This window comes from Hermetia illucens, chromosome 5, assembly GCF_905115235.1.
Source record: "Hermetia illucens chromosome 5, iHerIll2.2.curated.20191125, whole genome shotgun sequence".
NCBI classification, from domain to species: Eukaryota; Metazoa; Arthropoda; class Insecta; order Diptera; family Stratiomyidae; genus Hermetia; species Hermetia illucens.
The window spans coordinates 14,398,177-14,426,143 of record NC_051853.1 but is presented as its reverse complement, the minus strand read 5'-3'; the positions used below and the strand labels follow the sequence as shown (position 1 = coordinate 14,426,143).

The window sequence follows — 27,967 nt, the reverse complement described above, 5'->3', positions numbered from 1 at the left end:
CCTAATAGACAACGCAACCTCGCAGGAGGATTACTTGGTAATTAGCGGCCGTCGGCAAGAAACGACGATAGAAAGTTTAACATGCCCAAGAACCTTCGCAGATCCTTCACCACCGTTGACAGGGCGAAGTTTTTAATCGCTTCGACTTTGTCTGGATCAGGTTGGATTTCGTCAGGGGTAATCATATAGCCGGAAAATTTCAGCTACCTCTGTAGAAATTTGCATTTTTCCACGTTTAGAACGAGTCCATCTATACGAAACAGAAGTTTAAGGTCCGTAGGATAGAGTGGATGAATCTTTGAAATGCCTGTACAGCGTTGCACACGGCAAAAGTCATCCTGGTGAACTCGGCGGATCCGAGGTGTGCAGATAACCGTTTTCCAAATGTCTTCGGGAGCAACAGGGATTTGATGATACGCCTTGGCTAGATGCAAGGTGGTGAAAATACGTCAGTTTGCCAGCGAATGCGCGAAATCATGGATGAGTGGAATTGGATACCGGTCGGAAATTGTCTGAGCATTAAGCCACTTGCAATCTCCGCAAGGCCTTCATTTGCCGTTTGGCTACGGGCAAATGAAGATGGGGGAGATGGAATTGGAAGGTCTGCAAATACCCTGTTTCATTAGATCTTCAAAATCTTTCCTTGCAACAGCTAGTTTCGGGGATGTTAGAGGACGCTCCTTTGAGAAGATTGGGGAGCTGGTAGTGTTGATGTAGTATTGCAGATCGTGCTTAACCGACTGGGGGAAACTATTATACTTTCAGTAGTGATGTTGCGGTTTTTCGGAGGAGTGCCCGAAAATAATGGAAAGAGTGTCATTTGCGCAGGCGAAAATTTCCTCTGACGTCTGTAAGGAAATTGTGGGTCTAGTAATGCCTTGTTCTGCAGGTCTACCAATAGCCCATAGTGATACAAAAAGTCTGCACTTAAAGTGCGGGTGCTAATGTCCGCCAGGATGAATCGTCATGAAAACGTTCGGCGAAGTCCGAAACTCACGCATGGGAGACGAGTTCCCGGCAGCCAGTTGTAGCCTCTCCGGTGTTAATCTGTTCGGATGGGATACCAGGAGAACTGGCACCTCAGCGCCCGTGCCGACCAGGAAGCAATACCTGCGCTTGGGGTAACCGTCGCCGAGGCATCAAACGAGCCTAGCTCCTTGTCGCGTTGAATTTGCTTCCTGTGGTACATTTAGCCACTTGGGCCCATATTTACTGTGGTACCAGCAAATCGTTGGGGCCGATGAGGGTCCCGGCGTGCAACTACCCCCTTCGGGAAGCAGACCTCGATCGTGACTGCTATCGAGATTTACCCCTCGAACGCAAAATACCTACCGTCGCTGTGAGCTTTGTGACTGCGTCGGCCAGTGTCTTCTCCATTGTTTTGAGCTCGTCGAATTTCCGAGTTGCGTCTCGATAAACTTCCGCGACCACGGGGCGTGGGTACACCTCGTGTACTTTGTCAGCCGGGGAGAACAACACCTCCAGCGACCTTCAGTCCGCGCAGGCCAAGATGGCCCGGGTGCTCTCCGGGAGCCGCTGCAACGCGAGGAATTTCAATAAATCAGAGCCGACGTTATCTTCACCCAGCTGTTTCATTTCCCGAGGCAACTGGCTGGGGGTACGGTAGCCTAGCGTCGGTTCGTTCAGTAAGTGATTTTGCTTCTCTTCCTCACTTACTGAAAGCCGTCATATAAGTTCTTCCTTCAGCCGGATATTGGAGCCGGATAAGGAGGGCACCCTGACCGCGACAGCTGCCAACGAGGGTATCGCGTCTTTCGCGGTTTTCTCCTCCCGTGATATGACTGTCGATCAAGAGAATGGAACAGAGGCGGAATACCGAAGCGGCCAACTGAAGCGGACAAACAAAAGGGAAGGTCTCGTGAACTTGTCCCTCGTCACGCAGAAAACGATTTGCTGGGGACTGGAACGAAAAAAAGCTTGCACATACGTCCTGTTCTTTAGCGTCTTCGTACTCCTATACTTATGATAGGGAGCAGCTTCTTTGATATCTCTCGCCTGTCTGATCACTTCTCGGCACACTGGCCCTAATCTCCGGGGAAAGCCTGGATGTAGGCCCTAGTGTGAAGCGCAACAAAGCGTTGCCGTCACAGATGTGTTGGTCTTACGTTTCTTTACTAGTTTGTTCCCTTCATCTGCTTCCTTGCGTCCGATTTCTCTAGGCATTACCACATCTAGTGGGGCAGTCCTCATTCCTAAAGAGCTTCACCTTCTTCAGCAGCAACTTGCTCTGCCATTGGCTAAAAGCCTTGCCACGTTCCCGGTACCCGAACTGCTGAACTCCATTTTCACATGCCAGTGTTGGAGTAGTAGTGTCCAAGTGGCCAGCTTCCCTTTCTTCGGTTTTTCCTAGTAAGGGTGAAGGAGAGGGTTCTGACAGGCGGGGTTTGTGATTTGTGGCTAAAGTTTCCTTCTGCCGGGTTTTCTTCGTCCGCTCACGACCCTATTTAGTCAGTAGTACCGCCGACGGGCTGGCCTTAGTCGGATTTCCAGCTTTGAAGTGGAAGTCTGATCGTAAACCTTCCCACAATCCATTTCAGACCACAAACCAAATGATATTCATTAGACAAACAAAATTCCTGTAATTCAATGGTGGTCCAGGTGGTAATAGATTCATGGAGTCTTCTCAAATCTATCTACACATGTGCAAAATTTGATTGCATGAAAATTATCTTAAATTGCTGATCCGTATGAATTCCGTAGCGAATTCCAGGCCAACATTGATAGGTTCATATTCTGCATTCATTCTCCACTATAATATGTGGTCACCTCCGTCAAATTTATGAAAAAAATCATTTCATTTCTCGATTGTTGTGAGCATAGCGTTATTGCTCCTCAGCGGGAAACAATTACTGTCAGTGGTTTGGCACACATCACCTCATTGTGTGCTCCCATCTATTTGGCTCTGATGAATCAATTACTGGTGAATATCTGAAGAAAATCTAAGAAATTCTAAGATCCGTAGATTGTTTAATGGAAAAAATCAATCCGGAGTGATGGGTGATAGGAGCGTGTGTGAGGTTTTCTTGTAAGTTGCTTTGGACATTAACTTCAGAGGTCAAAAAACTGAATTTCACACTCGGAGATGCCGCAGATCTTGGCATTTCAGTTAAGATGGGTTGGCTTTAGTCTGGCACTTATGGTCTATGGAGGCTGTAAATGTGATGGAAATGCGCTTTTTATATTAAAAATCATTTAATTATGAGGCACCTGGAGGAGCGTGTGCGTGATTTTTAGGGCAATGGTGACAATTATAGACTTTCTGACTGACTCATGTAATTGTATCTAAAGGACTGTGATTTGGCTGTTAGAGTAGATGCTTGGGACCGTACACGCAATAAGTAGCGTGAAAAGAGCATATTTCCTAAATTGGATAACAGGGTCCATCTTATTTATAAAAACACCAATCCCTGGTAGTCATTTAATTTCCATTACGATCAAAGCCGCGGAGCCATTGTTGGCATCAAGCAAAAACTCTAATTTACTTTCCGTGAACCATTTTGCAATCAGCCTGACAAGAAAATGCTTTAAATTTATGGCTAGACTTTGATCCAGTACGCGCTTACTATCCAACAGATTAGTCTAAGACCCATGGCTAACTGTTCATTTCGTAACTACCAGCGGCGGTACTGTCTGACTTTCAACATGCTCCTATAGGAACTTCTCAAGGAAAAAGTGGACTCGAGATGGTTGACGATGGCGACGTGAAACCATGACGCGCTTACAAACTGGCTAGATCTGATCCAGTTTGTGCTATAAACTGTACTAACCACTCAATACCGAAGGCTTGGAGCCTGGATTAATAAGATACAATTTCTTGTCTCGATCGCAAGCCACAATCTAATTGAATTAGATTCGTGTAAAATTGCTGTTGGTACTTAAGTGTACACCGTCTTGGACGCATGGGGGAATAGTAGAATAGGAGCAGAAGGAAAACCATTGATGTGGCACGCTCCGCTTGCTGTTGGTCGACAAATTTTGTAAAAAGCATTTATAATGAGTGCGAGACGCTGTAAAGGCTTATTTGAACCATTAACAATCAATCATCCCAGGGAGGTGTGTGATTTGAGGGTAAATTTAATTTATCTTTGTCCATATTGGGAAATTTTCCGTCCATTACAAATCAGGCGGTTAGTCACAGTTATTTTGGTGTTTTCATGGTAACTTATGTGAGATGATGGACGGTCTTCTGAAACTTTCCATAGAAACGTTTCCTTGTTGAGAAGAGCTAAAACCAATTTCCTCGGTTCAGTCCCCTAGTCATAGTCATATTCCTAATAATAGTTTTCCCGTTTTTCATTCAAAATACAACTTTAATAATGAAAATTTTCTTCTATTTTCAGGTAAGCCTCATTTTTATTTCTGCGACTTTCGTTTGAATTGTAAGTCAGAGATACCTTTTACATCTTTTTTGTGCCTAACATTTAGGGCCCGTAAGTATCTGAAGAGTAAATACTTGTAACATCAGTCATTATCTGGAGCCAAAATAATACAAAACTGTTGTCAAAAATTTATTTTAATTTGATGTCGAGATTTGATATTGCTTTAGGGCTCAGAATACTTACATGTCGGGCGATTTTGGCATAACATAATGACTAACGTCGTTTAACATAAGGGTGGATTTCTACCAAACTTTCCAGTATTATGCCCCATCTTATGGAGTGTTGTATTGGGCCTGCCTCCCGTTCTTGGATTCCGTCCGCAGCTGCCGTGGTAGTGAGAGTATCACCGTTGTGGCTTGTCTTCGCCGGCATGAATACGAACTACACTAAATCAACCCCAAATTTGTGGGCTTGAAGGAGGAATCCGTTGTGCCCTTCGACGATGTTTTTGGCGGGGGCTCTTATGCTCGTCTGAAGGAGCAATTAATAATGTTATTAAGTGAGAGAGAAAAACTGAATCACTTACTGAGAGATTGGGGACAAGATTGGCGTAGAGCTTCTAAAGTCATATAAGCGGGTATCAAGGGCAGCTCCCTAGAGGAGTTGGCTGCAACAGTCGAACAAATCCTAGAGGTGCACGTGCACCCCATGATCGTGGAAGTTTCTCGTGAGAATGCAGAGGTGGCGGTAATTCGACGGTAAATGGCAGCATTGAAGGTGAAAATGGCCACTGTGGAAAGATTCGCAAGGGTGGACTAGAATACGTCGACATTCATCTCGCGAAATATGCGGTGGGATAGTCGTGCGCCATGGTCTGCATCGCACAAAAATGAATGTACGTTTACCCCAACGCAATCAAAAAACTATGATCGCTGTGGAACGCGGCGACATCTACTCGAAACACAACATTAGGTCCCCTAACAGTTTGCGACCCGCTTAGCCAATGCAATTTTCTTGTGGACACTGGGGCGGAGGTCTCAGTCCAAAAATTTGGCAACGAAACACAAAAATTAACAGCAGCAAATTCCACGCCCATATATACTTATATCTACAGGCAAGTAGACGTGAGTCTTGGTTTGTGTAGGGTTTTTTGGCGGTGCTTCATTTTAGCGGATATCAGAATTCCCACAACTACTTCCGCCGCTACATTTCTCCCAGCCAGTTAAGCATGGTGGTCAGTACCACGTCAACATTACTACTTCCTGAATCCTCTGAAAGGTGCGTCCTTTACCACCCCAAAGGCTCACTGTTACGCGGAAGCTTCTTATGCAGGATATATGTGAACCTTCAAACAGCTTTGACTCTTTACTTCATCTGGTCTCTGTAGCGTTTGAAGATGTCCAAGGATAGCTGTGGCGGTGTAGCGGAGGCGCGACGGGACATCATTGTGAATTCGCCTCCGCCGCTGTACTAATGGCCGCAATATTGGCAACAGATAGTCTTGCATCGGCTGAGGGACAAATGTTAAGAATGACATTTTTGGACAGGAAATGTGAGGGACTCGTAAGGAGTCTTTTCGGCCGGCTAATAGTTTCGTCGCTATTTTCAAATAATATAATAATTAAGAATAAAAATGAAAGGTGTTTTTTTAAGTGCCTCCAGTTTAGAAAAGTTGACTAAACAGCAATTTGCACAATTTTGCCGTTACGACATCCCACTTTGAGGGGTCTGGTCTTCTTGTCCAGCGCAATAATAAATTGTCCTATGCCACGACGCACGCTGCGCTGTAACCTTTTGTGACAATCGCAGTACCGTAGACCAAGCGAACCACCGTCGTTCCTATTCACATCAGCAATACTAACCTTCAGTCCCTTATGCCCGTTGATCCGCTTCCAAATTTAAGCTATCAACAAGATTTTATGGCACCCTTTCGGAACGTAGTCGACAACTGACTTGTACCAGAAAAGAGGATACTTTTGGTGGCATCTAATATATCTGTTGGACGAGAGCCACATCACTTCCCCAGTAGATGGCATTAAGGTTCGGGAGTCGAGGCTTTCACCCGAGTTGATGCGGAAGTAATACACAAGTGACGATCTTGTCCGGTGCCAATGTCAGCTTCTCTCTTGTTTCGTACCTCAGCAGACAACTTGCAAATTTACTGCTGATTGCGATGTGGTCGCTCTTATTAGATGTACTTTGTCGATTAATTGTAGCCAAATTGACCTTATAGCAGGGGTGTTCCCCCATCACATGTGCGAACGAAGTATTATCAGAGTTCCCTTTGTGGTTAGATCATCCATCGCGATTGCAAAGTTACCTTTAGGAAGTCTCTCCGGGACCTGGTGAGATGCTCCTTGAAAGGTTCTTCTCATTTAAGTATCCATTGGTGGGTAACAGTGTACTATGCAGATGTCCCCTATTCCTGGGGACTAGAATAGACAGTTACTATTCTGTCCAATATCGGTTCCTAGAATATTAGGGCATGCCTTTACGATGTAGTAAGCGCTGAACGTTTCGAGCCTTTTATCGCTAGTCCAGATTCTGGATGATTCTGGTCCCGCTATTGCCTTTAAGAGCGACTATAGGTTTTCGCCCATTTACAAAAATATAAAAGTCTAAAATGGTTCTTCGGGTATTTTGGCAAGCTGAATTTGGTTTGCTCAGTAGAAGGCAAAATATATCTAAAACTTGAATTATTATTATCGATTGACTAAGAAAGGGTTGTTGCTGCACATGACACAAGAACTGTTTCATCAGATTCCACGAAGATAATCTCCTTTCCTGTTATTTAAGTATTCCATTTCCATTACTCCTTTAAATTCAGCTTTTTCGTTAGTGCCTCCATTTCGGGTCCTTGAGAAGGATCATATTCTTTTTGCTCCTCTTATCAAGCCTGGGCAACCTGAAAGTATACCACATATCCGACCATGGAGACAATTATTCCTTGAGTCATCATCAGTGTCCTGCTAGCGCCTTTTCTTACAATGACTCAGTGGGTTCTGCGGGTTCAAAGGACGGCTTGGTTCAGTGTACGGCTGCCCTCGAGACTGGTTGAAATTTAGCCGCCGGTCGGGGGACCACAGTTGACTTCTTCGATGGTGGAGACGCCGTGGCTGATTTTACGCTAGCTGACATTGTAACTGAATGGGGAAATCCATAGAAGAAATGAGTTATTGAGGCTCGGTTCGCATGGTCTTGCTGTCGATTGACTTTGATGCAGTTTTAGGTTCGGGTTGTCGGAGCTAAACTCCAGAAAGGTCCCCTTTCGATGGACATATTTTTCTCTCGAGGAGTTTTCGGTTGTTGCAGTTAACAATGGTTGTTGAACGAATCTGTCCCAGATGTTGATAGATTTTGTTGAGAAAAGGCCTGGAATCGATGGCACTTTTTGAATCAAAGAGCCATTTACGGCCATGGGGGAGCGTTCCCACCATTCGCCTACCCGTTTGATGCTGGATGATATGGAGATGTCCTGCTCCATTTCCATTCTAGTGCTTTTGCTAGGGCTGCGAAGAGGGTGGACTCAACGAACGCTTAACGATAGGCTGGTCTGATTTGCCAGTGACGTGGCTTTCGGCTACCGGAAGAATCTGTCCAGCTTCACTAAACAGTATCTGTAACCTTTGCTAGGGTGGAAGAAGTTCCACGATGTCGAAGTGAACCTGCTTGAATCTTCCGCCTGGAATCCCAAATGGCTGAAGCAGACTTTTCATATGCCCACCTATTTTGGCGTTCTACCGCACACCTGGCGTCACATATGCGCATTCAAAGCGCGACTGAAGCAACTGTGTGGAACAAAGATAAGTGCCGCAAAACATCGTCTTCCTGTCACCGATGTAAACTGGTTAGATCTTGGGCGATGCTGCGTCGAAGGAACGTAGCTGTTGGAGCTGTTGTTGTTTTTTTTCTTCTTCCGCTGTTATTTCATCATCATATTTCATCATGTAGAAGTTAAGAACTGCTAAAAATCGTCTGAGTTCTTTGGCTGCCTTTGGGAGATAATTCCCAATTGCCACGATGCGGGACAATGGCGGTAGGATTCCACGTTGTCTCTCTCGAACCTGTGGTTAGCTGGTAACAATGTGGCATTGGACAGCAGTTTGGACGAAGGGATTCGTTATGTTGGAGAACTCTTTAAGTAGCTGATGATAAGCTGGGTTTCCCGCCACGTCAAATAAAGTCGCTACCATGGCTTTATTTAACACTACTTTCAATGAATTTGGAAGTACCCTAAATTCCTTTCCGGTGACTGGTTTCTAGAAACCTAAGAACAAGGTTTTTGGTATTTCCATGCCTGTTGTGGAAAGCATCGATGAAAGTAACAAAATTAACCGAATTTGGTTCCCAACGCTCTCTAAACCACACGCCCCTGCCCTACCTACCCGTGAGGGTTTGCGAACCGGTTAGTATCAATTCCAATAAGGCGACTGTAGATTTCTGTCATTTCGTTTCGTAAGAAACCTTGCGATGATGCTGGCCGAGATGAAGATGGGACATCCACGGGTATTTGCAACTGCTCGCGTATTTCAAGATTCTGTAGGCCATTTTCAACAACTGCGATAAATCTCTAGCCTCTGACATTCTCAGAATGGCCGGACGCTGGTTGACAAGCATTGTAGCCAATGGTCTGGCTGGCAAGTATTGTAGTCAAAGTAATCTGAGAACCGCGTCGGTAATTTTGTAACCCTCCTTTACATTCATGCCGCTGCGACGGTATTTGAACTCCGAGTTGTAGATTATTAAGCAGTTCGCGAATTTCAACCTCGTCTGACCCGGCATATACGTGATGATTTTTGCCTGGTTGGCTTTTAAAACCCGGTGTGTCCGGAATTATGCTTTTACATGGGCAGATCGTATGGCTGGCCAGGCTTTCCAAAAACAGGATTACCGAAAAGCAGTCAGGCTGTTGAACTCGACTTATAGCGGGTCATTTGGCGAGATGCAGGCGTCATCGAATTCCTTCTCCGCCAAAGGAACGTGCAGGGTCGCCAATGTAATGCTTTACAATATATTTCACAATTTACTTTCTCTTAGCCAAGGTTTGAATGAGAGAAATTCACGAACAAGAAATTTGATATTTTTTTTGAGAATTGTGGGGTCCTAAGTTCACATCAACTTAATGCCGGACCGGACCAAATGGAGAGCAACTTATTCCCTCCTTTTTTTTGGTCCATGGATGGTTAGCCCCTGTCGTGGTGAAAACTTGTGGAACATGAATTGGGGCCCATTTTTCTGGAGTCAACTGGGTATGTATGATGGTCATCCATATGGGATAGACTTAGTTGTGCAGTTTATATTAATTTGATTTCGACAGTTGATAACAGTCAAGCCCTCTTTTAAAAAGAAGGAGGAAAGTGAAGGGGAATGCGCCAAACAAAGAGCAAACTCCTCGTCTCTTATTCCTTAAAGAATTATCGCGGCCACTCTTGAAAAACTCATGGCGGAATGACTTTTTAAGGGTAGTGATCGCCGAGATTTTTCAAGAGGGTCTTAGAAAATGGACCGCGCGCTTATCCCTTTAGACCCACCTTTCCTCTGCATAAATGGAGTTTAAAATTGAGCCCTAACCCTATGACATGAATGTAGCCGCACTTTGAGGTGATGGCCGCCGCATTTTTTTGACGGGGTCGGAGAGGGCCGACCGTCTCCTTTCTTTTACATGCCACCCCTCTCCCCTCCTTCCTTTCTCTCTCTCTCGAGTTTGAGAGGCCATAACTCTTTAAAGAGAGGGGGTGGCCGCCACGAGTTTTCATGGCAGTTAGAGGGGGGGGGGGGGAAATCTCCCTTCCCCCTTGCATAAACTCGTCACTTCCTCCAGTGATGGGGTTGAAAATCAACCTTTACCTTCAGTGCTAGTTTGGTTAGCCTTTTCTCCCATTCGTCACCTTTCTATAGGCATAGAACTAAATGCTTCAGTCTTTCACCGATATAATTTCACTGTCTCAAGTAAAACGAAGCTACAGAAGTACCTGTCTTCTTCATTCGATTCTAAACAAAGAAAAATACAAAAAAGCTTTAATGTGTGCTGAAAAAAGGCCAAGTTAATATGCCCATGAAACCAAAAAATTGCGGTCATAGTCTTTAGGTGATTTTTCATGACTAGAACATTTTCAATTGTGTCATTATAACATAGATGAGGTGGATCTCGAATCCATCTATCCATGGACTTCTTAGAGCGTTTCAAACAAGTACAATTTCTGTGATTCATTAAAAGGTCTTTCGGTGGTGATCTCACCCAATACTCAAATCACTTACGCTTTTTTTGTCGCCCTTACGACAGAAGTAGCAATTCTCTTATTCTACCTAGATCATGTCTTCGAGCTTAGACTAATAGACGATGCTAAATCTTCCATTTTTTCTTATTTCTGACTTCTTCGAATCCAATCTTGAGATTCATGCAAAGGTGCTCCAATAGCTACATATGTACATATAGATATATCCAAGCTCTGGACCACCGGTAAAAACTCCAAGAACCGGCTCAACAACATTCGCGTTGAAAATCAAATTAGCACGCGCTACAATTCCGTCCACGGTGCCTCGTGCGTTTTTGTACAGAAAATAAAAACAGTACCAAGAATAATGAAAATAAATTAAAAGAAAAACCCAATCTCATTTCTTCAGCAGTCACCTTCGGGAGAATGATGGTCCAGATGGCTAAATGAATTCTAAATTTGGGTAGCGCAAAAAAAGGACAGATTTCACCTGTTAATTAGATGTGGCCGAACTGTCGCAAAGTGTCAAGCCATATGGCAGTGACCCTACTTTTGACTCAGGTGACGCTACATGAAGCCGCTTCCATCCTGAGTTCATCAAAATAGAAGACGCGGATGGTGGAAAAAAAGATGCTGGAGACGCGCGCCACACATAGGGTTCACCTTAGATCCGCGGTTATTTATGAGCTTCGCTCCGTGGCAGTGGTATTCGATTCTGCGATCTATGTAGAAGGTTGAGATAATTTTCATTATATCTGAAGAGAATTGCTTGTACTGAGTGCTTCTAACCGTTCTTAAAATTGGCTAAGGAGGAACTGCTACTGGGAATAGTTGGCAACGGCTATGTCTCGAAATGGATTCAGTGAATTCTGCGCGGAGCTCCTTGAGCAAATTTACATTTTAAAATCGTAAATTTGAGATAATGTACTTTAACATTCGTTACAGCCAAAGAAAGATAAAAGATTGTGATAAGAAAGGTAGCTCGACATATCTTGGTCCTGAGTTCAACCACGATGGTGCAATGTCCAGGCTCGTCTCCTCAAGTGATCCTTTGCCCTCATAACCTAGAAACTGTCCGGCTAGATAAAAGTTTCAGACACCCATGTTGTCGCGATATCACTATTCTTGGCGGGAAGAAATGAATGTATCTGATTCAAATTGGAATTGGAAACATGCTATAACGACGCTACTTTTCTTGATCGTGAATCCTCTACCATTTTTTCTGACCATTTCTCTTATTTGATTCGTGATCCGAGTAGAAAACAACGTGCCCGCCAAGATCACCAAGGGAACCGGTTCCTCCTTTTTACTATAATGCCCTCTTACCATCTTTTTACCATAGCGTAGCCATCTTAAGATGTCGAACGTGCCTCGTCTTTAATCTTTCTTTTTCGTGTTCAATGATAAAACCTTCGCGGGGACGCTCAATATGCAGCAGCCACTCAACAGATTGAACAAGTTTCTGGTGTGGCTTGTTGTAAGACACGAGCTAAAAGGGTTTCCAGGTATTTTTTTTCCTGTTCAGATTCTGGTTTTTTGTTGCTGCCACATTATTTTCGTTTTCGTGGACCATTATCTTGATCTTGACGTTGGGCATCTTATTCGGATGCATCTCTTATTTTCACATTTGACCGTACGACAGGCTTGATCCTCAGACTGATCAATTCCAAGCATTGCGTTTATCGAGGTGCACAATATATTGCGGAATGTCTGTTATCGAAGGGCAAAGGTTTTTTTTTTGTGGAGTTTTCGCGAAGCAATGCAGGAGTCACTGTTGCAGGGTGGAAGCTGGTTCGGGAGAATCTGAAAGGGAACAGAATTTCGATTAAGCCGCGGGGATGTGTGGGTAGCAGTTGTGGGCTGAAGATGCGAGGAGTCAGATGATTGATGACTTGATAGCATTGTTTTAACCTTTGGAGTTTTTAATAAAATGGAATTGGAACCTTTCATGGTCACGTACGCATCCCTCTCAAGATGCTGTTGCGCAAATTTACTTACAAATATGACTACTACCTTGAACAGCTTTGTTGGGAACAGGAATTTTTTTTATGAATTTTTCCGAGTACGAAATATTTTCAAAACAGTTTTTTTTTTATTTTTCTGCGAAGTTTTCTTAAACGCATTTTCATTTTTCTAATTCGGCGAGATTGAAACCTTCCTCGACTTCCAAGGGCTTCCTTCACCGCTCGCTTGATTTGTTTCGGGCATGTTGGTTCACCACCAATGTTTCATCACAGGTGACCATACGATTGACAAAATCTTCTCCTTCTCTCAGCATAATGAGCCAATATCCTCTGGAAAATTTCCAAACGGACGTTTTCTTTTGTTCAGGAGAAAGAAGCCGACGAAACCATCGTGCTGAGATCCCTGAGAATCGCAGTTCCTCCTCGAGAATAGTATGCTCACTCTCGTGACTTAGATCTATTGAAAAAGCAATTTTGTGGACGTTGAGTCTTCCGCCAAAAGTCCTCTAACTGCAAGTATGTTTTCGTCCGTGATGGAACTTCCAGGGTGGCGCCTCTCTGTGACTTTGATTTTTCACTATTTCGTGTCCTTCAGAAAAATGTTATACCATGTTATACCATTGCTACACCCAATATTAGGAGAGAGATTCAATCCTGAATTGCATCTGTAGACGTCTTAAAATTTCTGAACGTGGAATTTCTTATCGAAATCTAGACAAAATTCGTGGAAAAAATTCAGAGTCTTCCGACTTTTCAACAACGCTTGATAATGAAATTCCCGCTTATATTTGACTAACCTTCGTTTCAGCGGATTCTGAATTCGTCTGTCTCACAAAACTATGTGAAATTTTGCAAACAGTATAACGACTTAGTAGAACGCATGATAGTGAAATGATCATCCCAGTTGATCGAACTCAACTTATCGGGTAGAGCAAAAAAATCCAGAAAAAGCTATTAAATTGACCATGAACATCATCATCAACGGTGCAACAACCAGTATCCGGTCTACCTTAGTAACGAATTCCAAACAGCCTGGTTTTGCGCCGAGGTCCACCAATTCGATATCTCTAAAAGCTGTCTGACGTCCTGACTTACGCCATCACTCCATCTCAGGCAGGGTCTGCCTCGTCTTCTCTTTCTACCATAGATATTGCCCTTACAGACTTTCCGGTCTGGGTTGTCCTCATTCATATGGATTAAGTGATCCGCCCACCGTAACCCATTGAGCCGGATTTTATCCACAACCTGACGGTCATGATTTCCCTCATAGATTTCGTTGTTATGTAGGCTGTCGAATCGTCGCGGCCAAGAGTTCGCAATTTTTCTTGCTAAGAACCCAAGTCTGCGAGGAATACATTAGGACTGGCAACATCATTGTCTTGTACAGTGAGAGCCCTATGGCTAGTTGGTTTTTGGTGTTGACGTTGCCACCATATAATTTGTCTTGCCTTCATTGATGTGCAGCCCATCTGGATGAAGGCCTCTTGCATTTACCTCATCATCACGGATCACTTTCTCGAGAGCCAGTGGCTTGTCGTAGACCGTTGTTCATGCCGCATGGTCTTGAGAGTGATTCTGCTGCTTTTATCTGGCCTCGCACATTGGTCTGGATCAGCCAATCAGTCTTACCAATTTCGTCGGGATACGGTATCCTCTCATGGCCGTGTATAGTTTTTCCCTGGCTATGCCTGGCCGCTTTAAAGTCGATGAAAAGATGGTGCAACTGATGTTCATATTCCAGCAGTTTTTCCATCGCTTGCCGATGAGTTGGACTGTTTCTCCTATACTTAGTGGTGGCAGTATTTGTCAGTTGTCTTCAGTTGGCGGGACCTTCAACTAGCCGATGTTCTGGTTGTTCGCTCCAATATGCCCATTCTGTTGTAAATCAGATTTCCCCCTTTGCCGCGGCAGGATGAACATCGAGGTGTGTAAGACTTCATCCTGCTAACTTGTTGGTAAACCTTGCGCACCTAGTGCGGTTGCTATCTATACTTTTCTAGTTCACAGACCTGTTGGTTCTCCCAGGCTTCCTTTTTCCGTCTGTGAAGCCGCTTCTCAGCTCGCCGGAGTTCGTGAGAAGTCTTCGCGCGTGCCCGCGTCCTTTGAGAATGCAGCATTACTCGGTATGTGGCATTCTTCCGTTCCGTAGCTAGCTTAGCTCAAACCAGCCGTTCCGACGACTAATTTTGCGGGTGGGGTCAAGTGTGTGTATGATAACGTTTTTCGGGTGATTGTGAAGATCATTTGTTGATGCTTCATCTCCAGGTCCTCTGTTGACTGCGGTTATTGCGGCATCCATTTCCCTCTTATAGGTGTTGCGGAGGGCTGTGTTGTGGATGTCTTCAGTGTTAACTCTCACCTGATTATCAGAGGGAGTTCTGGGTGGTGTTGTTATTCGATCTCGGACCATCATGTCAACGAGATAGTGATCTGAGTCTATATTGGCCCCACTATATGTTCTGACTTTCATCAAGGCTGAGAGGTGGCGGCGTTCAATCAACACGTGGTCAATTTGGTTGAAAGTGGTCCCGTCTGGAGAGGCCGACGTTTGTTTGTGAACCACTTTCCGCGCAAACCAAGTACTTCCAACAACCATTTCGTGTGACAATGCTAATTGAAGAATCCCCAGTCCGTTATCATTTGTATTTTGATCTTAACTTATGGGAGCCAACGTATCGCCTGAATACGGGCTCCTTCCCTTCTTGGCTGTTGAAATCTCAAGTATGATTTTGATATCATATTTGGGACAGGCTTCGAGGGTTCGTTCTACTGCCTCTTAGAAGATATCCTTTCCCGACTCTGCAGTCTCCTCTGTAGGGGCGTGCACGTTAATGAGACTTATATTTCTAAATTTGCCTCGGAAGTGCAGAGTGCATAGCCGTTCGCTTATGTTTTCAAAGCCGATAACAGTAGGTTTCATTTTTTGGCTGACTAAGAAACCTACCCCTACTGGATATATAATATATGGTATAGTGACTCTTCTCCGGTCCCTGTCCAACGCATCTCCTGTAACGCTGTTACATCAGGCCTATATTGGGACAGGGTATCGGCCAGCTACTTAGCAGCTTCATCTTTGTACAGGGAGCGCACGTTCCATGGGAAAATGTGCAAATCATTACTCCTTTGTCGTTGTATTATCCGTCCGGTCCGAGCCTCCTGTTGCGGCTTCGTAACACGTTGTTTTCCGTGCAGGGTTGTCAACCCTACCCAACCCCCAACCTGGAGGACCAGTTGGTACAATTTGTCCCGTTTTTAGGCGCGGGAAACTCGCCTCCATCGTTCTCTCTCTGTAGCTTTTCTTTAGGAAGCTCCCAGGTGGAGATAGGGTTTGGTAGTGAAGCTGTTGGTGTTGGTTTAGCAGACGTTTCGCAGGTTTTATGCTCCATCGTGGGTACCAATCCACGTTTCGCCCTGGGACCTACACTACCATTTCACCACCAAAATGAAATGGAAGAATCACGTTGCCCAAATATTCTAAACTGTATCTAGATACTATTAATATAAAAAATTGGATAGATACCTCAGATCCGGCATACGGGATAACCCTCTGAGGTTTTATTTGTTTTTTGGTTAGAATACCCTTTTGGGCGTAGTTCGTTACTTTTTTAAAAGTCTTCTTTAAGTTGACACTCTATAAGAAAACTTTAACTAACGATATAAGATTTTACTTCTGAAAAGCTGAAACTCCAGCTCACTTTTATTGAGTTTCCTTGAAGTACCTTATTAACTGTCGTCGCGATTCGATTTGCAACTAAAACTGATTAGTTTACTTAAGGGAGGAAAGGTTGTGAAACTATCTATATGGTAAAGATAAAAGACTGTGCATTCCGGTAATTATATTTTTTGTCGGATTGTCGTTACAGTACAGAATTTTAAAGAAACCTAAAGGCTACACCTCAACTGAGTTATTTATATTTAGTGAATACGCATGGAAAATCTCCACATATCAAAGCTTTTTTCTGCAAAAGCAGAAAATTTAAAGCTATAGCCCAAAGCAGAAATTATCTAGATATATGTATAAATTATGTATCTCTACATTACGGGTGAAAATCCATGGTTTCGTAGCCTCTCTTTAATGAATGTTTGCTAGCATGGCAATGTGTTGGTAAGTTTACTTTCAGAAACCAGTTTTAGAAGCGCTAAAAGATATTTGCTAGAGCTTTCGCAGAAATATATATAATCTACAATTTTTTCGTACCTTAGTACGGTCGCAATTCGAAAAGCTTTATTTGTATTTGTCTTCAAGTTTGTGCAAATTTTCCACGGCGTTACTTTTCGTGGAATCTAGAATGACATCATTGTTGCAAGTTACAATAGGTTGTATTTCTATAAGATACGTAGGCAATGCGTTTTTTTTGTAAAATATTTAAAAAAATATTCAAGCCTCTCTTAGAAATAATAATTTTGTTAACATACCATTCCCATATTACCCTCAAGATTTTGTAGGATTTTAGGAATAAATTATGATAAATTTCCCAAATTTCCTGATCAAAATACAGTGAGCAAAAGTAAAATCCGGACACCGTGGTACGAAATCCATAAGGGCTCAGAGATTTTTACTTAAACCCAATAAAAGATGACCTATAACAGTAACATCCAATTTAAGAATTATAATCGATTCAATATATGTATATATTTAACTAACTTTTCAAAGTCAAATTAACCGTTATATTAAATTACAAAAAATATTAGAGGCCCTTTACTAAAAATTGAAATTTGCATCAATGTACCCCACATTTGGGGGCACTTTGATTCATAGAAATATTTCTGCAAATTAAACAGGTTTTATTGACATTTATTTATTAATTACTTACTTTTTTACTTTTTGGTAATTATATGTACTTAAGTTTAATCTAGTACTAATTGAAACAAACGCTTTTTGCATTTTTTATATAAAAATAGAACAAGTAAATCCAAACAAACTATGCCATGAACAATATTTAAACAATAAGATATAATCATTCTTCAATTGACTTAATCAGATATCACTAGTTTTATACTTAAACAATAAGATTTCATCATTTTTTTACTGATTTAATCCAGTTCCAATCAGTTTACGCTTTAAAAAAGAGACTAGAGAGTTGTTTTGGATATCGGGGTATCTTGACATTATTTTTGCAACAAAATGCTTATAAGGTTGCTTCTTTCCTACCTTAATTACCTTTGTTATAACGTAGTCAACATCATTTGTTACAGGTGCAGATATTGACAATATTATCATCAGATGATTCTTTTGTGCGTTTTCATTGTTCTTTTTTAAGGTTTTGTGTAAAACAAAGCCTTATTAAAATCGGTTCACTGTCTATCTGTCTGTCCGTCAGACGCATTTCTCACGGAAATGGTTGTAGCGAATCACACCAAATCTAGTGGAAAGGTGGGAACTGTGAACGCTCACGCATATAGTAAGTGACATCCTTTTACGCCAAAGTTGAGGGGGGGGTGGTGTCCTATATATGCAAAAGCGGAGTGGACAATTTTTTTCCACCAAATATAGTCATGTGGTATCAAATCTTAGTTTTGATATTTGTTGGAAAGGGGGTCCTACAGTGTTACTGTTGTGTACAGTTACGGCCTTGAATGAAGTGCTCTAACGCACTTCAAGGCCCTCATCAAATATGGATTGTTTGCTGTTGTATCAACGATTAATATTCGAGTTGTCACAATCTCGACAAATGCCGGATTTTACCGAATGCTAGCACTAAGTGCCAAGCGTTTAGGCTCGGACGAGTCTTCATGATGAGCTTTTTATAAGCTCGGTGGGCGACCACGCCATTCTGAATGGCACACATGAACCCCCCGTCTAAACAAAGAGCTTCCCAGCACACAGCCATCTCTTCGACAAATGGCTGCCAAAAACAATTAACGTGTTTACCGTGCATTGTCTTCGACTTTCATTCATCGATCCGCTCTTGGTCCGACTTCATCCCACTCAGAGGATTGAAAGATCGATCCTTCAAGTTAAGTGGACTCAGACTGCCTTACAGATAGCCGCATGCAAGGGACTCGCCTGCTCTTTGCTGTAAAAATAAGCGCACAGCGAGTCGACTTGGCCCTGATGTTATGACGCTACGTCAACCACGCCCCTACCTCCACTCCACGGCAGAGTTTGAATGACGCATTCGGAATTTGGACATAGTTGTCCATATCCGCCGTTGGACGTTTTTCAGATCGGTCTTCGTCCATGGCAATATTTCGAATGCATAATCCAGTGAAGGGACAGCAAACACATTCAATGCGCTTATTTTACTCTTCCCCGAGAGATGCGTACCAGCTTTACATGTCGCAGGAATTCGGACAGCAGAGCATCTTTCGGATCACCAGCTCGAGCATGGATTCCCTGCAGAATTCCTAGGTACTTGCAGAAGTCTTTCTCGGTCATAGTTTCGATGTGGCTGTCCAGTTTACTATTCGCAACAGACTTCTAAGATGGTCGTCCCCCGAAATTCTGCACTCGATCAAGACCTGGGCCCCTCCATTTCTTCGAGCTGTTTATGGCTCGTCGAACTTCCTCTTCGGTAACATCCGCAAAATTCATGCTAGGCGTATTGGCATAACGGATGCCTTCAGAGGTGATCCAGTCTGCATGCTCAGCATGCCAAGTATTCTTTCGATTCCGTTACCGAAAACTGTACTATCTGGACACGCTGTTGGGATTCGTTGAGAGATCTGAAAAGGCTCCACTGGTTCCTTACGTAAGTTGCATTCTGGACACGGACATTCTGGAGTGACTTTTGCTATACCGTCGTAACCGATTGCATATGGCAGAAAGTTTCTGCTTTAGTATGTCTACAATTTCAACTACGGGTGTCTGACTGGGGTTGGTATAGTTTCTGTAAACTCTTTGGACTTTATTTCTCACCTGTCGGCTGGCATTACCAATGGTGATTTGAATCAATCTGACAACCGCAACTGCACCACAATGCATAAGTGATTGTAGTTGCAGTAGCGACACAGTCTAGATGCAATATCATTATTGATTTGAGATAGAATTCTCGGAGTTGCTGGAGATGCATACAGCCTGGGAATACCTGGTCTATGCAAAGGATCTATATCCGAGAATTCTATACACGCTCTTTGGAATTCGTCCCGTACCGCAGCTGGACGGTGGAGAAGAGTGCTTCGGCGAGTAATGAAACTGTTGCCTGCAGTGCGTTGTGATATTTTTGATGCCACCGCCTCTGCCCCCATCGACTCTCGGTCACCAGTTTCCGCGATAACATCAAGTCGAACACGCTCTCTGATGATGACCTTATTCTCATTAGATGGATTTGCTTTTTATACCTAACTGCCAGGTGGGAGGCTCAGTGAGAAATCTGCAGGACTGCAAAGTTGCTGCCCTTTCCTCACCTACCCGCTGAGACGCTGCGGTGGCGTACAGTCATTCAGACTAAAGCCATCCATCCCTCCTCCTTTCACAACCGGGCTTGCTTCAGTTTCGTACATATTACTTTCAGTTTCTCGGTAATGCTCTATTGGAATATCTCCTAAAAAAGCTTTTGTAGCCTCCTAACAACTTTTTGAATCATTGTTGTAGACTGAAGTTTTTAATTTGATTGCATGAAAATATTTGATCCTTGCTTCAAGATAAGATTTTTTTTCTGAGTGAAATTATGCGGTGTTTCTAACGATTAATTATCTGAAATAATAAAAACTTGTTGTTTCTTTTTCGTTGGTGTGAATATTTATTCTTGAAAACACCGATATTTCGGGAACCACTTGTTCCCTTCATCAGTGCTAGCAAGTTTATATATTTGTATCGGTATTTTCAAGAATAAATATTCACACCAACGAAAAAGAAACAACAAGTTTTTATTATTTCACGAGATTTTTTTGTCTGATCCCCATTATGCAATGCGTTCGTACACTAGTTCCAAGCTACAGGTATCCTTGATATTCCAATCATTCCCAGCTTTTTTCAATCCTTGCAAAGAAATATTGAAAGGCTTCCTCATTGTCTTTACGTTTTGATGAACCCAAATAGAAAACCATACAGTATCTGGCTGCCCGCTTGACTATATGTCCTTCAATTTACTCATTGAATGGGCCGGATCAATTGTCACGATATTCGGTGGGAGTATTAGTACAATGAAATAAGGTCTGTTTTTTGGTAACTTGGGATAAGGATAAGGCAGCATCACTGCAGTCATTTTTTAAAAAATCTGTACCATCAAAGTTTGCTACGAAAAAAAAAAACACAAAACCTCACATACATCAATTGGCCACCTTCCGCTTTAACCCTTTAGATACTGCAGATAGAACGAAGATGGATTTAAATCCGCCGTAAAGCTAATCTTTTATTTGAAAAGTAGACATCAATGCCACCAAACGGGTAAGGGAAGTCTACATAAAATTAAAATTTAGATTTTTTTTTTGTTTAAAGTTTGTCAAATTTAAATTTTTATAGAATAGGATTCTGTTTTGAATGCTATAATTTTGCTTGATTAATTCTAATCTTTCATTGGGGCATATTCAAAATAACGGTGATAAAACCGATCTTTATTCAAAATCTTATGCTTTTAATTTGGTTTTTCGATTTCTTTTAGTTTGACTATGCCAATTTTTTTTCGTACGGGACAGTCGTTATGTTCAAGACATGAAAAAGAAAGAGAGAAATTAGGAGAGAAAAGATCTAAATTTGCATCAATCTACCATCGTGTGTTCCAATTCACTTATACGTTCCTCCAAATAAGTGTAGCCATTTTTATCTGAATATCCAAGTAGCTTTTCGATACTAATACTAACAGTATGTTTGAGAAGCTTATTCACCACTGGGGAACGCTTGGGACGCGCTAATATGAAACGTTCTCCGAGATCAAATCTCATCTCTCGACTTTCAATGGTCGAATATCTTTTGCTTCGTACCAAGGTTTCAATCTCAACTTCTTAAACTCACCTCTTGCAACAAAATGGCCGTCCAAGTTAAGAAGATGGCTGTCCTGTTTCTTATAATTTCCCTCAGCAGAGTAACTTACCACCAACACACTCTCACCCATGTCTTAAATCTAGATAAACTCACCTGTACAATCTTAAGCAGGTAACATATACGTATAGTGCTTTAGGTTTGAATTACGTGAGGAAAAGACGCCAGCGCGTTCAATTTCGGCTTGGAAATTCAACTCCAGTTGTGGAGAAGTTGAATTCAAAGACAGTAGGCCCTTACGTTGCTGTCTGATTTGAATTTTTCAAATTTGAGGTGCTTAACGGAAGTGTACTAAATAAATGTGAAAAGATAGTGAGCATCTGTACAATATTATTCCAAGTGGATATTTAACTGCTCTAATAAAAGGGTTGGAGTTTTAAGTTTAGAAGTGACTTAGAGTGACTCTATGCGAAGAGATTGCGCGCTAACCCGATGCCATTCACCTTACTATAGTACAGTGCTGCATCTTAAGGGGAGTATCTTGTGGAATAGTGAAGTTACTTTTGAGTAGATGCTAGTGTAGTGCTGCCACAGTCTCTGTGTTATAATAGATTTTTGATAAGTTTGGTGGAAGAAAGTGCATAAACTACCAATTTCCCAATGTGATATGTAGTGCATGCGGTTTACCAAGAAAGATAGTCCGACTCATGTGTATTCTCAGACGCCGCGTGGAAGATGCTAATCTTCTTCTCTAGTGCATTAACACCATCATCAAACTTCAGATATACGAATATACCTGTGCTACCGACTATGCTAATGTGTTAGTGAATCCAAGTGCATTTCTTCACTTGTTATTGTTTTCATAACAATTACAGCCGGGAAGGGTCGAACCCTCTGAATAGCAATTTTTCATGTAAACATCGAGTGTCGAGTCATCAAAGTTGAATTGTTGTATCTTTTCTGGGGTTCTCCGCTTGCACTTGAACAATTTTTCTTTTTTGGGAAGACCAACCTGTGCAAAGTCCACGTACAAACATAAGAAGGGAAAAAGTTGGTGAATATATCTACGACAGGTGGAACTGCAAGAGAACGGATGGTCTGGAAAAAAAATTAGTGAAAATTCGTCCATCCATGACGACAATTTGAATTACATTGAAGCGGTGATGGTACGAATTGATTCGATTTTCGACTATTTAAGTGAAAATGTACAGATGCAACTATAAATGATAGATATTGAGTTCTGGATGAGAGAAAACGAGTAAAAGGAATAATGGAGACATTTAAGGACACGAAATTGGAAAAGACAAATTTAGGAGCATTGTTTCAAACCTGCAAGGTAACTATCCGAGTAATGGGTTTTCTATGTTGTAAGATTGTAAAAGATTTTAAAATTGAAATGGTGAGAAGAATATAGTCCTTTGGGACTACAGGAATTGAATTTATGTATTATCATTTGATCTGCCAATTGTATCCCAATGCCCTACTTTACGCGAAAATGACTTGGAAATCTCATCAAGCCAATTCCAATCTACAACTCCTCGATTTGATTAAGATACTGGCCTTCCACTTGCTTTAGTGATTTCTACTCAAAAGAATCTCTAAATTTCACTTTAATATTTTCAATCCACATCCAAAAGGTAGACGAAAGATGAAAAAACTCCCACAATCTTCCATTCCTCTGAACAACGCTAAATTTGATTGACAAGAAGATTAAAGTTCGTTCTTTTTTTCAATCTTGACGCATACGCAGTACACCCATCTTTTGTCCGAACATTTTGAATCTGCAGATACAGAACTGAGTTTCTTTTCAGTCGTGCGGCGGAGCTACAGAATGGACATACTAAAAACATTACCTACATGCGAAATGTGCCTTAAGGGGCCCATTCTTTTTGCGATTCTTCAGAAAGATAATAGATGACCATGGATGGCCCCGGGGAGAAATAATCATGAGACGCCAGACGCAATGGTGGCTTGCTGGCTTTTTCTAGGTTGTAGGTTCAGTGTTGTTGTACATGTATCTATTATAACTGGGTGTGATGAACTGTGGAAAGTTAACAACTATAGTCGGATAGATCACTTATGAAAATGATTAAATCTGTTAGCGTTCCAGCGCTTACGATCACTACGACTTAAAATGATCAACAGAGGCAACATAGTGGTATTACCACATTTGGTTTACCAAAAATTTCAATGAAATAATCCAAATATTACGCAAATAGTTTGGAGTAGATTTAGTTTTCGTGGAAAGAGAGCTCATGTTTGGTGTAAGACATTTTGCAAGTTAATCCCAGAAAAGGAGGAGATAAAATCAGGGAAAATGGATCAATGAGAGCTTGTCTAGTTGCAATTTTTGATCCACTTTCCGCACCAATGTGGCTTTAGTTTAGCCATTGGTCGTCCATTCATTTGGGGTGATTGTTATACTATAACCTAATCAATGATTACTGCGAATGTTGTGTTGGTTGGGAAATTTCAGGACACAACAGCCTTTGCTGTATCAAGTTCGCTACTTGCATAAATTATTTTAGTAGTTAAATCACGTGCCATTGGAGTACCACATGCATGACTGCCTGATTGTGGTTAAAATCCGGATTAATAGGTCAGTATCTATGACAAAAAAAGAAAACGTGACAGATCCTCCTTTTAATGAAGGGAAGAGGTAGGCGTAAAACCGGGATGTCTGGAGTTCTCCATTAAGACAAGCCTAGACCGAATACCGGTCCTTATCACCATTGATTATGATCTCAAACAAAAAACATGGTTGGCGCACAAGCCTGGCACTCGTACGCACTGTGATTGGAAGGCGAAAGTGGCAGTGAATAGGTGGCACATTTAGGAGGGGTGACAATTGTGTATGCACTCTGATCGGAAGGCGAAAGGAGGGACGACAATTACATTGTGAAATCCACTCTCCCAAGACAACCGAGGGGCGAAAGGCACTTGGCGCAGGACAGTGGAGAAGAAGTGCAGGAGTCTCAGGAAGTCGTGGTGGAGTTGAAGGGCATTTCAGGTAACCGCGAACGATGGCGCGTAGACGTGGTTGACGTGCATCATGAAGTTGCTGAGCAATCTACTTCTTGCTCATTATAGGGATTACCTTTTCTTTATTTATTCAGTTCATGCTTGAGACTGATTCTTTATTCTTTTAACCTCTTTTCCCCCCGTACATAGTTCCGATATATTTTTCTTCTTCGCCTTTCATTGATTTTTCCCTTTTTGAGTATCAACCTCTTCCAAATACCTTGTAGTATTTCTATGATGCGTCGACATTACATATTTATCAGGTAGTGATTGGGATTATAACCTCCTTTTCACAAATAGGTTGTCAATGGAATTGCAGAAACGTGAGGGAATAGTCTTCAGTCTTTCTTAGTTTTTTGTGTGTTTTCAAATGGAAAGCTTGTTGAGTTTCTAACTAGAACTATTTATGAATACTCACGGTTCTTGGGAGATGTCAGGGTGGGAGTTCCCCTAAAGATTTCTAAACAAGAAAGATCTTTTAACTAAGAGCGTTTGTATGATTGTGTCATCCCTTTGAATGAGGATAAATTGTTTTAAAATACCAAAACACAAAGCAGCGCTCTGGAAATTGAGGCCCACTTGCGGTTTAAGAACTCAAATTCAAAAGTGTATCTGAAGTAACCCGCCCGTTCCAAGTCCATTGCCTATTTTTAATCTATCGGTGAAATATCCTATGCTTGTCTTCCACTCCGCCTTGGTTAGAAATGCTGCAGAAAAGCTCCTTTTGAAGCCCCGCCTACGTATAGTGTCCGCCTTACACACGATAGTACCAATTAGTGTGAATCTCCATCTTTTTTAGTCTCGCCGGGATGGCTTAGCTTAGTCCGGGTCGAGTGGTTCTCAAATCAATATCTAGCAAGTGAAGCCATCGTTACTTCGGTCGACCTTTCCACTTATTCCATCACCTTCGAAGATCAGACCAATGTTAGCTAGTGAGTTCTTGTTAGCGCGAATCATATGACCATACTATCCAAAAGAATCATAAAAAGACTCACCTCGTTCGTTGATCGTTGACGGTTTCGGTCGGTCGCGAGCCATATATGCAGAGGGAACAAATATGTCCTTTGCCTTCACCAATTTCAGTTTGAACACGACCATATTGGTGAAACCTAAGTCAAGACATAGAGAATGAGGTAAGCCCTTTTTGTAGATAGTCTTTTAGTCTTTTTAGATGTTGAATATGTTTTAGGGTTTGACCAGCAGTTCTTTGTCATACCTTCTTTAATTCAGGGCAGGTGACGTTGATGTCTTCTACCCTGAGGGAAATTAGTAGCTACGCTTGCTGCACACTGACCTGCAGTATTCTCAGCATTGCGTACTTACGTGGCAATGGGCGCACCAAATGAAAGACCAGCCAATTCTCGTTAGTGACGTCGACTAAAATTGAGTCGTGTTTTATTTTGATGACCAGAAAACTTTGTCTTTAGCGTCCCTGATCCCAAACGGTGTTTTCTAGTGCCTTCAAGTTCCCTCCAATAACTAGGAGGGGAATAAATGGACTATTCTTTTGGTACCCAGTCTCCTTGAGCGCGTAGAACGAAGGACAGAGAGTAGTCCTTGTTAATGTGAACCTTTAGTAATCAAATTTGAGCAGCAGATTTCCTAGGAAACTGGTAATAGAAGATCAGTTCGAGTTTTACCGCATCCTAGGTATCAGTCATCGATTTCGAGAAAGCTTTCGATAGTGTGAAAAGTGTGTGAGGAAATCTGGAGTGTTCCATGCAGGAAGTGCATTCCAGAGAAACTAATAGCCATCATCAGAACGACATAAAGTGAAGCAAAATGTCATGTGATCTCAGAGGATTTTGAGGTGCAAAGTGGAGTCAGCCAGGGTTGCATCCTGTCATCGATATTATATCTTCTTGTTATGGGTGACGTTCTTCACGCTGCCTTGTCTGGAGCACGTGGAGGAATCCAATGGACACTGACATTTTTCCGTAAACACTTCGACTACCCTGATGGCATCTGTTTGGTCTCTTTCCGGGTCATGAATCTTGAGAGGAAAGTAGAACTGGACTGAAGATAAACAAAACCAAGGTTTTCAGTCTGACGGGCCATCGCTCACCCCCATCTGCATTAATGGCCAGAGCATAGAAGGCGTCGATCAATTTGTATATTTGGGAAGCGTGGTTTCTGCCGATGGCGGCATCAAACTAAATGTTGTTCGACGCATTAACAGCGCTAGATCCGCTGTCCTGTCTAAAATCTGGAAATGCGGTTATCTCAAAATCAAGATCAAGTTGAAACTGTTCTGTGATAGTGTTCTTTCTGTGTTGCTATATGGGAGTAGCACATGGAATATGAACTCCACTGTTACTCAAAAGCTTCGAGCTTTCGTCAATACCTGTCTGCGTCATATCATCGGAGTACGCTGGCTTGACGCTACCCCAAACGAAGAATTTGGTCAGCGCGCAGGCCTGCCATGTATGCACTGTGAAAGGAAGGCGGAAGTGGCAGTGGGCAGGTCACACATTGAGGATGGGTGACAATTGCATTACCGGCTACATCATGCAGTGCAATTCACTATCTTAAGATGGCCGACGAGTGGGTCGCCCCAAGGGAATTTGGCGCAGATCAGTAGAGGACGAGTGCGAGCGTCTCGGGAAATCGTGGAGGGAGCTGAAGCGCATTTCAGGTAACCACGAGTGATGGCGCCTTGGTGTGGTTGATACGCTATACCCACCAAGGGGTGAAGGGCAACCATATATATATATATATAGGCATCAGTGAACTTAACAATGCATGAATTGAGGAAAGCATAAGAGAATTAATTCTCATATGCTACCTCTACGGAGCAATTGGGAGGAGTCAACACATAGGATCAATCTTGCCAGGTTTGACGCAGTTTCGAAGATGTACTTGATGACCAACTCAGACAGATCGGCCATTGCACTATCCCACATGTTCGACGGATCTTTGCCGCTAATAGAATTACCATCCTCGGGTCTTATCTTTGAGTGACGTTCAGACACCTTGTTGAAGGGCTTTGGGCGTTGTTGCAGCATACTTTACTATTCCTTTTGCTAATATGATCAATCTGCTTCTGAAATCGGCTACGCTTAACTGCATTTGGTTATATCTTTCGTTGGTTTCCAAGCTTATTGTATTCGCTGTATTTGTATGTATGTATCCGACAGTTATACACCCCTTGACCTGCACCCAAGTGGGTCCTCGTCAGCTAGCTAAACCTACTGCTAGACCGAACCTTTCTTGGACTGTCAGAAGATAGTGTCCAGTGGCTACTGCTGGGGAGGTTGTGTGAAGGCTTGTCTGCTGATGCAACCTTAACGTGAGTCAGACCTGATCGGGCCACCGGACAAAATATAGTTCGCCGCTTTAAACGCTTTATTTTTGAACAGTTTAGCGAAACCACGCATACCAAATAATCGTAGTTATTTAGGCAATAGTACGTACTTTTCCAAGACCCACATATTTCCACAATGTAATAACAATGGAATGGTAATTGCTCAGAGTTGCTTCAATCACATTCCAAGCAAGCATCCTCACCTTAATTATGCTTTAATTCTGTGGTAATTCGCAGCAAATATTTCGCCCACCCAATTCCCA

At 42.4% G+C, this 27,967-nt stretch overlaps 1 protein-coding gene across 2 annotated transcripts in view; it reads left to right on the top strand.

The window, feature by feature from the left end:
* Positions 1 to 27,967, top strand: part of LOC119656982 — a 260,103-nt gene that overhangs the window by 139,956 nt on the left and 92,180 nt on the right. The window contains exon 1 of one of the 2 annotated variants that reach the window (XM_038063717.1): positions 21,655 to 22,715. The exons of the other annotated variant lie outside the window; for it this stretch is intronic. Coding sequence (XP_037919645.1) covers positions 22,650 to 22,715 — 66 coding nt within the window. The 5' untranslated portion in view covers positions 21,655 to 22,649. Of the gene's footprint in view, positions 1 to 21,654; positions 22,716 to 27,967 lie in introns of those variants that run through there. 2 annotated transcript variants of the gene reach the window in all.